Here is a 13,996-nt window from a genome sequence, read left to right as displayed (position 1 = left end):
TAAGGGGGGGGGGGGGGGGGGGGGGGGGGGGGGGAATATCTTTAGAATTCACTACCATTTAAATATCTCGAAAACTGTAACTTTGAGAAAAATTTTGTAAAGTAAATAGAATAAAAATCATATTGAACAGCGAATACTTCTGTTGTCTGTTATTTGTTGTCTGTAGTCCGTTGTCTGTTGTCTGTTTTCTGTTGTCTGTTTTCTGTTTTCTGTTTTCTTTTTTTGTTGTGTGTTGGTTGTGTATGTTTTCTATGTCTGTTTTCTGTGTCTGTTTTCTGTACCAGTTTTCTGTGTCTAATGTCTATTCTCTAGTGTCTGTTGTCTTTATTTTGTTGTCTATATTTTGTTGTCTATTTTTTGTTGTCTGTTTTCTGTGTCTTATGTCTATTGTCTATTGTCTGTTGTCTATTTATGTTGGCTGTTTTCTGTGTCTTATGTCTATTGTCTATTGTCTGTTTTCTATTCATGTTATCTGATGTCTGTTGCTTGTGTCTAATGTCTGTTGACTGTCCATGAGTAAAAGTATGATTGATGAATGAAAACCTATCACCTCCATAAACCGAAAATGGCTCCAGATGGTCCTAAAACCATAAGAGATAGAGGATCCTAAAAAGGACTCAAATCTAAAAATTTCAATCTGATTTCACGTAGATGGGTTAAACCGGGTATGCAGGGTAGAGATAAACTGAACTAACAAACAGACACTCTTGTGTTTCAATCATAGAACAAATTCCAAGCCCAGTGTGTGGCCTAAATGTAGCACTATATTTATATTGATACAAGCTCACATATGCTTGGATTTATTATAGAACTCAGGCCAAAATAAATAAATAAATGGATGCATAGTAATGAATGATACAAAACCATCATTACACAAAACTATAAATAGCGTGAGCAAGCGCCAAAAATATATTTTAAATTATTTAGACGTAATTTCACAATTTTCCTTTTTAACTTTTACCTTTTTAAAACTGTCTTTTAATTTGAATGTAATACTTCAATCTTTAGTTAATAAGACAGATTAAAAAGTACTATATTTAAACAGATGCTTCAAAAAGCAGTTTATGTCAAAAATTGTTATTATCACATTTTTCAGATGGTGGCTAAATTTGACAGCTCCGGATTCTAAATCTACTCCTAAACCTCAACCTCAACCTGAAACTGATCCTAAGCCTGATCCCGATCCTGAACTCAAATCTAATGCTAAACTGAAACCTAGAGTATAGATATTTAAAAGGAATTCGAAGACTACAAGTGATTATAAAAGATTGTTGTGTTAACCTGTGTTTTCTATATGAAACCTTGACATGATAAAAATATTGTCGACTGTGAACAGTGAACACCTGACCTAAAATGTGTAAATAAAGTTTGATTAATTGCTTAATTGATTAAAATATAAATAAACAAGTGAAAAAGACGAGTAAAGAATGAACAATAAAATGAAAACAATGGTATGAAGATCTTAAAGTAGGCTTTTGAATATAGCAGGCTGAGCTAATTAGCTCTTTAGCTGTCAAACTATCTAGATATCATATCAAGCTACCTAGATCTCAAGCTATCTAGCTGCCTATATCTCAAACTATCTATCTGCCTAGATCTCAAGCTATCTAGCTGCCTAAATCTCAAGCTATCTAGCTGCCTAGATCTCAAACTATCTAGCTGCCTATCTTCTAATGGTATCTAGGTACTTAGCTGTCAAGCATCCTTGTTGTCTAGCAATCTAGATGTCTAGATCTCAAGCTGTCTAGCTGCCTAACTTCCAAGCTGTCTAGCTACCTAGCTGTCAAGCTATTTAGATATCCTACTATCTAGCTGTCTAACCGTATGTACGTCACTATGAACATGAAATCATCCCTGTACAGGTATTGACCCCCCACCCCCTTGGTTATATCTTTTATCTTAAACTTACACTGTACATTGTACAGTGTTTCACAGCACAGCCTTTAGCTATAATAGGATTCATGAAGTGAATTGAGAAAGATTGAAAGGGTTCTGTTAAGCTAATCCCCAAGTAACAGCGTTGGTGTTGAATTCTGTCAAGAAGGATTTGATTTGAACAAAGCAAATTTAACGTATACCGAGCCAATCATTAATATAAAAATCCATTTTAAATATAAACTAGAAATAAACGCATCTTACATCTTTGCTGGATTAACGTGATGGAAATTTATTTATACTGACTCCATTACGCAGCTGCAATATGCACTTTAATTATATCCATGCAGTTAATAAAAAAGTTGAGACACACTTTAATTCTAAACTGAAATATGAGAGTCATTAACAAGTCTAGACTTTATTAGTTTAATTCATCTCTGTCATTGAATTCATCATATTTTTCTTTCCTCATATTATACAATGTCTATCTGTATTTATTAATCTCTAAAGTAACGATTTCGATTTAATATTCTAATCGATTTACAAATGTGCAAAATGTTTTAATAAAATCCACGAAATTTTACTAGAAACCCGGTTTTTGAAAAATTTCTTTTTTAGTGCATAAAAACACCGATAGGGACCCCCACAGAGGTTTCCAAGCCTTTAAACAATTTTTAGCAATTTTTTGATTACCTACAGGGCTGATAGTTTATAGTAAAACTGCGTATACTCAAGTATATTGACCTGATAAGTCTGATATTTGTCCTTTTTCATTGGTTCATTGGCCACATTTGATCTTAGTTCTATCAAAATTCACGAAGATTTAAGATTTAACCATTCGGGTACGAAAATGGTAGACTACATTTTTGAAATCCCAAGACTATTTTTATCTATTCTAACCCGCGCGCGCTTGTACTAATTACCTCAAAAATAAACAATATAGTAACCAATTGAATATATAAAAACTAAATGCTTGTTTTGAACAGAAAGCTTTCAAAAGAAGTTTTAATATATGTTAAAAACTTTTTTTTCAAAAGTTTCAAAATTATTATTTAAGATTTGCCATAAAGAAAGATGGCAAATTTTCGGTGGTAAAACTATATGAATTTTTTAGCTTTAAAACAGATTGGTTTATTCCTTAATCAATAACGTATCTAAACCATGCATGTGCAATTTGCAACAATGCAGTTTAAAAAATCTAAACAAGTTTAGATCACGAACCTACTTTTATGCAATTTAGAACGTTTTTTTTAACTTATAAAATAAATGCATCAGACACACATGGCAACTATTAGATTAATTGATATTGAAGATTCAAAATTTATGTTTTACGCCTGTCATTGAAGTCTTTTGTAAGGGACTGAACACGAAGTTTCTAGAGAGTTTTCATACTTAAATCAAGAGTGGCATGTCTGATTTACAATGAATGAGATATCCTTTTCTTTAACTAATAATTAATTTGTTTCAACTCCGTAAACGAGATTCCAGCATTTTTGTTTCAGTAACACGGCTATTTCTTTCACTGTTGATTAGATATAAATGCCCCTTTTGAAATGAAAGGTCAATTGAAATAAAGTCCTTTAAACTTTATTTTATTTCAGGATGTTGTTGTTGTTGTTGTTGTTTGTGTGTACTGCAGTTGCTGGGGAGCAAGTTCAATGTAACAAACAACACTATAGGAATATAATAGGCGGACAAAACCTTATAAAGTATAAAGTATAAAGTATAAAGTATAAAATATAAAGTATAAAGTATAAAGTATAAAGTATAAAGTATAAAGTATAAAAAGTATAAAATATAAAATATAAATTATAAAGTATAAACCACACCTTCTGAATTTTTACAGTTTGCAGCTTATTTTTAACATTGTCATTAAAAACTTGCATAATAATTCAAGTGTAACTCTTCATTTTTTCTTTATCAGATTCAGAGGCTACAACTTTTTAAGAAAAGATCGAGTTAAATTCATTCTCTCATCGATTTAGCAAGCTCTAATTTCTCAATTCCAAGAACTTAATCCATTTATATTTAATACTCACTTTTTCACATTTTTTTGGAACTGCTTTTAGCGCCACGACTCGTTCGTTAGAACATTAGCAGTAGTTCAACTATTCAAAACCTAGTTCAACTACTTCTCTCCTTTTATTAATTTTAACCTTTTTTATCGGAGAAACAAATGTGATTTCACATACAATCCCATTTTTCAATTTTTAAAAAACAAATATTTTTAAAACTAAAAAGTAATACATTTTTTATTGTTAAATCAATTTAGTCAACACTCAACAAATAACGTCACAAATGTATTTTATTTATTTTTATGGTGACACTAAAACCTTTCTAAAACATCAATATTTATTTGTTTTCTTATTTTTTACAAAAAATATACCTAAAATAGAATTCCCAATTAGAATATATAAAACAGGTTTCAAGCTTTACACATACTTTTTACATTTTCTTTACAATTAGTTAGTGTTAGCACATAATAGGGATGGATGGGGATAGATGGAAATTTTTCCTAAATTGACATGCACAGACACACACTTCAATACAACAGTAAAGCATTCACACCGTCACATCGTGTTTGCTAATCAACATATCTGGACATTTACGGAATTGGGAGAATTTGCTCCGGAAGTTGGATTTTAACTTTGCAAAATGCTAAAATTGTGTAAATAAACAAATTTAAATATTTCGCCAAATATTCAAAATATAAGATTGCCGATTAAAGTAAAGGAAGAAACATTGAGCACAACATCAACAAAACAATTTGGAATATGATTAATTTAATTTCGTGAGATGTGATCATGTAACAATAAGCTTACGATATTTGGTCGAAAAAAATCTGAATAACTCACTTCCACGTTTAGCATCAGATAAAATACTCGATCACCAAGCTAAATGATAGGCAAAAATTGTATTATAACGGCAAAGACTGGCCGAACAAAAGAAGATCTTATAATTATTTTGCCGCATTTATAAATTATTAATACTTGAATTTAAATTTTTTGAAGTTTAAATCGAAGAAAGCTTTTTTATCGCTAAAATCTGATTCCAGGTATTTTTTCCATTATTCTAAGTAACTCCTATAGTTTTTACATGTCACCTGAAAGCAAAAATTTAGCATATAACAAATTTAAATTCAATACAATTTTACTACATCTTGTGTTATTGACAGGTATTATTGGGAAAAAAGTTTATTCTAAACTGATAAAAATAGCCATTGCGCTATTTCAAGACATTTTCAACTTTCTCAAGATTTCTCAAGATGTCTCAAGATGTCTCAAGAATAAAATTGAATTTCTTGATTTCAAGAGTGTAAGCTCAACACTACACCCACATGTAAAGTTTAGTTCTTGAGTAATTACCCCCCCCCCCCTCCATACAAAAAATTGTGTATACGTATAAATGATTTTTTAAAGTTTTGGACGTGTAAAGTGTATTGCTAATAAAGCTACTTCTCAAGTGCAATTTTACCTAACTAATAGAGAAGTATTGAAATTATCTGTATATACAGGGTGTCCCACATCATATTAGATCGTTAATCGGTCAAAATTACGATTTTCGGGACTAATCAGAAAATTTAATAAGAATGAACTATTTTGAAAACTTGAATAAGGCTAATATAAGAATTTTCTTACAGAAAACGCTAGGTTTTTTTTTAGTATTATGGGTTTAATTTGGCGTTTAAACTTGGAGATAGTCTAATATAATATGGGAAGCTCGGTAGTTCAACTACCCTTAGATATTCATAAATTCCAACCTCATCAAGTTTAACAGAAAATAATAATTAAAATAAAAGCGTTTTCAGAATTATTTCATTCTTATTTTTTTAATTTATCAATTAGAACTTTTATTATATTCTATTCCAGTGTTATCAAACGGAAATCAAGAATAAGTATTTTATACATTTACAAAACCGATTAAATCAAATAATGTAATTTAAAAAAACAGAAAGGAAAGAGCACAAATATGTAAACTTTTAAGTATTAAATAAACAAAAAGTATAAAATGTCCCCCCCCCCCTTCCTAGATTTTGCAGAGTATTAAGAAGAATGGCTTTGATGACCTTCATTAGTGCGTAAGATCAGATAAAAATGTTGAAATGCTGGAGGAATTGATAGAATTCGTAGAGAAGCAAGATACAGGGTGCAGATTAAAAAAAATATATTTTTAGCATCTCATCTACACATTTGCGCAGACATACAGAATACCAGGTTTTCTCACACAAAATAACAAATTCTAAAATCTACCATGAATCAAGTAAAACTACCGACATCGCAGGGGATGTTAGTTCCAAAACTAACACTTGGCCCATTTTTAACACTGAGTGTTAGAAATGGGCCAAATCTGCAAAGTTATCTTTTTCAAGAGTATATATCTCTAAATCCAAGTCGAGTAGAACAAAATTCACCATATATTTATAAAAAATGGATAAAACTATATTTTGAAACAATAAATGTCAATTGTCAACAAATAATTAGGTGTGAGAATTAGTTTTAATGATTCTTGATTTCATTTTCGAACATATCCCTACTTTGAAACAATTACCGGATTTCAGCTCATGTCGCGTTTTTGGAACATATCCTGGTTTTGAGACAATTACCGGATTTACCAGTCTTTCAATTTGTGCCCATTTCTAACACTCAGTGTTAAAAACGGGCCAAGTGTAAGGTTTGGAACAAATATATCTAAATATATATTTTGTGTCATTTTATCTTTCATTCAAAATCCGTCGAAGATATCGTGCCACTACTTTGTTTTCTTTATTATTCAAAGCAGCATAATATAGAAAATACGAGAAATCTTTATTTAAGGGGTGAAAAATAGTTTCAAAGAGAATTTAAATTAAATTAACCAATCCTTACGTTAATTATTAGTCAACACATTTAAAATTCCAAGTATTCTGGTTTAGCCCTGTCTTCCTATCTACAGTCCCAATCTTAACTCTAGTTTGTATCAAGCGTATAAAAATGTTGTGGTACTAAAACTACAATGTCGTATCATATACATAAATAGTAGTTGTAAAATAATCAAAGTTATAGTTGTATAACTCAACTTATACCTGAGGCATAGCCAGAGGGGGGCAATGGGGGCTTAGCCCCCCCCCCTGGACCAGTGAAATCTAGATGACAGTACAGCGTAAATTGTCGATACAAGTTGTACACTAAATAATTTTCAATTCTGGTAAAAACCTAAATAAGAGGATTTCATTTTATAATTTAATTACATAGAAGCATGTACATTGTACATTGTACATTGTACATTGTACATTGTACATTGTACATTGTACATTGTACATTGTACATTGTACATTGTACATTGTACATTGTACATTACACATTATACATTGTACATTGTACATTGTACAAAGTCCTGTACGCAAAAATTAAAAAACTTGAATTGCCGAGTGGATAATTGAAAATGTTTCTACGAGTTGAAAAATGAAGGATAATCCATCAATTCTAGAATATAACACTAGAACTTTGACGGAGGATATTTACAAGATTTCACCTATTATTCAACTGTGCCCACCATCAGGGCCGTGGGGGGGGGGGGAGTGGGGCAGAGGGTAGGGTTAACAGAATTCAATTCCCATAATCATGCACTCATACAGAATATAATTATCATATTGGAAAATTATTTTGTGTCTTTAGCTTTAAATACTTAATGTTCATGCACATTGCACAACTTGAATAGAAAAAAATTACAAGAATATTTTGCTTAAGAAAAAGATGAAACCTTTGGTGAAAGCTTTGCCCGTTGGTAGATCTTTCTACGAAGAAAGAATGAGCTTAGCTTATTGTGTTCATCAAAAGTTTTCAGCGCCGGACAATCAAAAACACAAAGAGATTGAATTTAACTCGTTGTATTCATTAAAGCTCTGTGGCCGAATTTAAAGAATTTGAGCGGCGGTTTAAATTTAAGCCGCGTCTTAAATATGGTTGGTTCCACTTAAAATTTTATCAAATGTTTCAAGATTTAAGCCGGCGCTTAATTTAAACCGGGTTTTGGCGGATTTAAGCCGCGGCTCAAATTCTTTAAATTCGGCCTCTGGACAATGAAGAGAGGGAGTGAATGAGTTAAACTCAATTTTTCTATGATAAGTTCCCTGCTTAAAGCAATAAAGCGTGTAGTAAATTAGTGAATTCCTTAATAATGAAGGAGTAAAAAATGTACATAAAAACAAGTTTACATTTGTCAAAAGTCTTAATTTTACGGTCAAGTTAGTTTTTAAGAATTTCTTTTCATATTTGAAATTAAAGTTAATTCTAAGTGTTAGGTTTGATTAAGAAAAAAGAGAACTCTGATTTCATCATTTTAAAGAAAAAATATAATTTTGTATTGTATCTTTCTATCTATTTGTAAACTATTATATACCTGTAGTTCTGCGTTGACCTCCTCAGCTAACTGTCAGCCTAGGCTAAAGGTTATCAGGTGAGAGATTATATAGCTAGACATATACTTAGATAACTGTCTAACTATCTAACTATCTAACTATATAACTATCTAGCTATCTGACTATTTAACTATCTTACTATTTGAATATCTAACTATCTAACTGTCTAATTATCTAACTATCTAACTATTTAACTATCTGGCTATCTAACTATCTAGTTATCTAACTATCTTACTATTTAACTATTTAACTATCTAACAATCTAACTATCTAACTGTCTAACTATCTAGTTATCTAACTATCTAGTTATTTAACTATCTAACTATATAACTATCTAACTATTTAACTATCTAACTATATAACTATCTAGCTATCTAACTATTTCACTATCTTACTATTTAAATATCTTACTATCTAACTGTCTAACTATCTAACTATCTAACTATTTAACTATCTATCTATCTAACTGTCTAACTATCTAGTTATCTAACTATCTGACTATTTAACTATCTAACTATCTAACTAACTAGTTTAATACCTATTTTTCTAACTATCTGGATATAGAGCTAAAAAAACTTGAAAAAGTTAGAATTTTTTTTTAAAAACAACATTCCCATTGTTCAAATTCAAAATCAAAACTAAAGGCAATTCAGCCATTATACACTCTTGTATGCCAAGTCCATTAGCGCCTGATCCAACCAGGGTTCAGTCATGTGTTTGTTGTCTATTCTGAACCAATAGAAATAGTATGGCGGTAACATCTATCTTTCTATCTATCTCATTATCCAATTATGAATCCTTCAATCGGCGCTATCAGTAAATGTAAATATTTACTTCTACTGAAACTATAGTGTATATGCTTTATACTAAATAAATGGAATTACCAGTCTTCTGTATTTTGTTTAAAATTTTGCTATTTCTCCGCCTATCTAGACTTATATCTGTATAAATACATATTTTGCGTGTGAGAATCTGCAAGCCCAAATATCTACCTATATCTTTAAATATTATATATATAAAGTGTCTTAAACGTATACTTATCTTCTACACTAGATGTTATCAGTGGACATTATATTGGATTTTTTCTTGCTGGGTCATTTGTTACTTTCAACTCCTACAGATGAGCAGATATAGTATCAGAATTCTATCCAATAAATACTCTTCAAATACAACACAATTATTCAACAAAATTTTATCGATTCTGTGATTGTGGATTGTATAATATAATTCTAATGTGAAACTGTTTAAATTCGAACACAAAAGAATTTAAAACAGTTTTATATAAATAAATTCCTATAGATTTATGATTATATTATTCTGGGAACCCTACTTTACCTAGAAGTTTTCCCTCTGGAAGTCAACCACTGAGAACTTTTAAAACAAGCTAAAAAACATTCCCGTAGTTCTACCGAGTTCCCCAAATAAAATTTGAAACAAATCGGTCAAGGGACTCCTGAGTTATGATCGGACATCCAGACAAACAGAGATTACAAATAAAAATTCATAAATAATATCATCTTAATTAAGTAGAAAAATGTGGACAACAAAAAAGTAGAAGAAATAGAAGTAAATACACCGAGTAAAAAAAGCTGGAAAAGAAAAAGGGGGAGCGAAATTTTTTTTAAAATAAAAAAATGAAATTGTGGAAAAGTGGAAGGCATGGAAAAAAACGAAGAAACAGAAAAAAGTAAAGAGGAAGAAAACCTCTAGACTATAAATGCACTTGGTTTCGAAACCTTACTTGATAAACCTGTATAGCATAATCTCCCTCCCCCCGNTTGTCTCCAAATGCCGAATCCAGTTTTAAAATGGCCTCTATCGGAACTTTTTGCATTTGTAACTAGAAAGAGAGTAAATTGTTTTGCTTGAATCCGGAATCTGGAATCTGGAATCTGGAATCTAGAATCTGGAATCTAGAATCTGGAATCTGGAATCTGGAATCTAGAATCTGGAATCTGGAATCTGGAATCTAGAATCTGAATTCTGGAATCTTGGAATCTGGAACATTCAGGAAAAACAAAATACTTCCAGGAAATTTAAAGATCAAAAGAAATGGTTTCAATGTTTCAACTTTTTAATGTTTAAACTATCATCAAACAATTGAAGTTTTTGTGAAATTTTAAACCATGTAAAACAAAACAAAAAATAAAAATTGAAATATATAGGTCAGATCAACAATCTTTACAGAAATCTGTACAAGCAGCTTAATCGTATACAAACAATTAATAGACACAAACATGCTGCACAGACTCTCATGAAAAAAATTAGAACTTTGAAATATTTAAGACAATGGAGCAAACGATCTCTGAAAATATCAAACAGTTACCTAAGCAATTCAAAAAACATTTTTTTCAACACAGTATCTAAACAGTCAACCAGCGAAAATCAAAACAACTGTTCAAAGAAAACAATTAACAATTAAGCAACGTTAAAAAATCAAGCAAACAGCAAATAAAGTCTAAAAAACAAATATACGAACAAATATTTTGTCCTGTACATAATAAATACAAGCATGCAAAAAGTAATTAAAAATCAAATCAAAGAATCAAACAAACAAACACTCAATGACACAAACTTGTAAAACCTCAATGAACAATCTAAAAAGCCCAATCTCATTTTTATCATAACATGAAATCACAAACCCACTAATTAAAGGGACTGTAAAGGAGAAATGAAAGGGGGTATAGGTTGAAACCTGAGAATCTCAGGCGTTATACAATACATATAAAACATCTATCTGATATTCCTTTCTCGAGAAATTGATATAAAACTGTTTTCAGATTTGTTGCGTATTTGTTTAATATGATCTGTCTAATACTACAACTTTTATACAAAATTGCATATATATGAATTTTGGTATAAAGAAATTGAGTTCTTACCACAAGCTCTGATTTTCTAATCTCTTCATTTTTGTAACCCGATGCTGTAAACCTTAGATATTTCAAACTATAAATTCTTATAGATCAAGCAATCGAAGTTTGATCAGGTTGCAAAGATATTGGGATCAGTTTTCATCCTATACCCCCTTTCATTTTTCCCTTACAGTCCCTTTCAGAAAGAATTTTTAAATTTTTGCGGTTAACCCTTAACAGTTCTTTCCGTTCCTTCTTGTTGTCTGTTTAAATTCAAGAAAGATCAAGGAACTCACAATTCGCCACAAACTTAAATGTTCAAATCCTTATATTTTATAAACCTGAGGCCGAATTTAAAGAATTTGAGCGGCGGCTTAAATTTTAGCCGCCGCTCAAATATGGTTGATTTCACTTAAAATTGTATTCAATTTTTCAAGATATAAGCCGGTGCTTAATTGAAACCGGTTTTTGGCGGATTTAAGCGCGGCTCAAATTCATTAAATTCGTACACTGAAAATGTAAATCTTCGATATTTCAAACTTTGACTATTTGAAAGGTCTGCAACATCAGGTTGAAAAGATATCTGTATTAAAAAATCAGAATTTGTGGCAAAGTAATTGAGTCTGTGTAACAAACTCTGATTTGCTAATACGTTTATTTTTTCCACCTGATGGTGTAAACCTTTGATATTTCAAACTTAGATTTTTTCATTTAACAGAATTCATAGTTTGAAATATCTAAAATCCACGGCATTAGATTACGAAGATATAGAGATTAGAAAATCATAGTTTGTGACAAAAGACTCAATTCCTTACTATTTCCGGCCTTTGACTCAACAATTGTTTGAATGATTATTACATAGCACTAAAGATAAAACAGTTTTATTGTGCAATGTAATGTAATTCTTCATGCGTAATATTTAACATAATGTTTAAATTTCAACAAACGTCAATTTTAGCACTTACTGTACAGTTGGCTATCCATGTAATGTTAATAAAAGATACAAAAAATATTATAAATCCCATCAATTTATTACGTTTTTGCTGGAAAAAAAGTTTAAATGCAATTTGCGTTTCTGTCATATTTCGAAATAGATTAAGGATTCATGTCTTTTTTATGTTATTTTTATCATCGGATTTGATAACTATCAGATCTTCTGCAATATTTTATGATTCGTATTTTGTTATATGATTTATGACATATGATGCCATGTACAGGGTTACCCCACAGAATGAGACTGTATAGCATTTATTTAAGTCTTTTCATACCTACATTTTCTACAACGGTAAAAAATTCTTTCCATATCCTTTCGGAACAAGCGCAATTTAATATTATTTTGAAGGCAAAAGACAAAACTTAACCTGTAGTTAAATATAATAAGAGATGTCCTTACAGTCTCAATCATTTAGGGTAACCCTGATGAGATCCCTGTATAGTGAATTATGTACAATATAAAAAATACTGAGAATCTTAAAGTCACGTTCGAATAAATATTTGATTCGGATCAAGATCAAATTTGATTCGGATTTTAAGAAGTTATAGTAACACAGAATTGAGGATAGTAACTAACTATTTGATTATATATCTTCCTGTATGCCAGACTTTTAATCTGACTCTATTCTAACCTATCTGTGTATCTGTCTATATTCTAACCTATCTGTGTATCTGTCTATATTCTAACCTATCTGTCTATCTGTCAGCTGTCTATATTCTAACCTATCTGTCTATCTGTCAGCTGTCTATATTCTAACCTATCTGTGTATCTGTCTATATTCTAACCTATCTGTCTATCTGTGTATCTGTCTATATTCTAACCTGTCTATATTCTAACCTATCTGTGTATCTGTCTATATTCTAACCTATCTGTCTATCTGTCAGCTGTCTATATTCTAACCTATCTGTCTATAAAATTATTTTAATTTATGTATAAAATTTGTCTAATGGTCCTGTCATCTGTATTATCTAGTATTATCAGTGTGTCCTGGTGAATCTATATATTTATCTAAATCCACCCATCACTCGTCGGGACTAGGGATGGCCATCGTTTTCATGTACGTTTATGAATATTTAAAGTTTTTTGTAACCTCAATAATTTGTCAAAAGGAAATGAGTTATTGCCAGAAAACTCTAGTTATTTCATCTCATATATCTTTGCAACCCAATGTCGTAGATCTTTGATATTTCAAACTATGAATTATGTTAGATCAAAAAGTTTAAAATATGAAAGATTTACATCGGTTGGGTAGAAACACATAGGGATACGAAACACATAGGGATACGAAACACATAGGGATACGAAACACATAGGGATACGAAAGTTTGAGTTTGTGGCCAAAACTTAGTTCCTTTGCAGAGCAAAGATATTAACCAAAACAATTATTTAAAACATTTAAAACAACCTTTTGTAAATATCTTTGGTTTGAGAATAAAGAACAAATTATTCACGGTGGACTAAGCCAGTGGGGTCGGTCAAATAGGCCTAGGATAAGGCCGGGTACTGTAAAAAGTCTGAATGCGCCATGGGAGTTGTCATAATTAGCCCTCCGACAGGACTATGCCAAGAAAATTGACCCCTGTCGTATGTTAGTCTGGTTAGGACGACGTACAGTACCATAGGATCGGGTCAGTACACGCTGTTATCTGGCAGGCCGATACAAACTAGGCAGGTCCTGTTCGAATTCAAATTTATTGCGGAGATAGAGTGTATTATAACTAAACTATTATACAATAAAATTTTGCTTTATGATTAACATCCCAGATTCTTGAAGAGAACCATTTTAAAAATCAAAACTTTGATGGTTTTAAAACAGACCACAAAACGATCTCCATGCCTACTCAGGCCCATGTCCCTACTGAGACTACAGCCTTTCTG

General features: G+C 31.0%; 1 protein-coding gene across 4 annotated transcripts in view; it reads left to right on the top strand.

Annotated features, from left to right (window-relative positions):
• Positions 1 to 13,996, top strand: part of LOC111712605 (uncharacterized) — a 41,780-nt gene that overhangs the window by 3,659 nt on the left and 24,125 nt on the right. For 3 of the 4 annotated variants that reach the window (XM_023487263.1, XM_023487271.1, XM_023487283.1), the window contains exons 2-4: positions 1,097 to 1,862; positions 3,477 to 3,554; positions 8,260 to 8,310. In XM_023487263.1, coding sequence (XP_023343031.1) covers positions 1,825 to 1,862; positions 3,477 to 3,554; positions 8,260 to 8,310 — 167 coding nt within the window. In that variant the 5' untranslated portion in view covers positions 1,097 to 1,824. The remainder of the gene's footprint in view (positions 1 to 1,096; positions 1,863 to 3,476; positions 3,555 to 8,259; positions 8,311 to 13,996) is intronic. The other variant, XM_023487277.1, reaches the window with a different exon arrangement.

Source organism: Eurytemora carolleeae, unplaced genomic scaffold, assembly GCF_000591075.1.
Source record: "Eurytemora carolleeae unplaced genomic scaffold, Eaff_2.0 scaffold49, whole genome shotgun sequence".
Classification (NCBI taxonomy): Eukaryota; Metazoa; Arthropoda; class Copepoda; order Calanoida; family Temoridae; genus Eurytemora; species Eurytemora carolleeae.
Note: the sequence above shows the minus strand (reverse complement) of the source record. Positions and strands in the feature narration are given on the sequence as shown.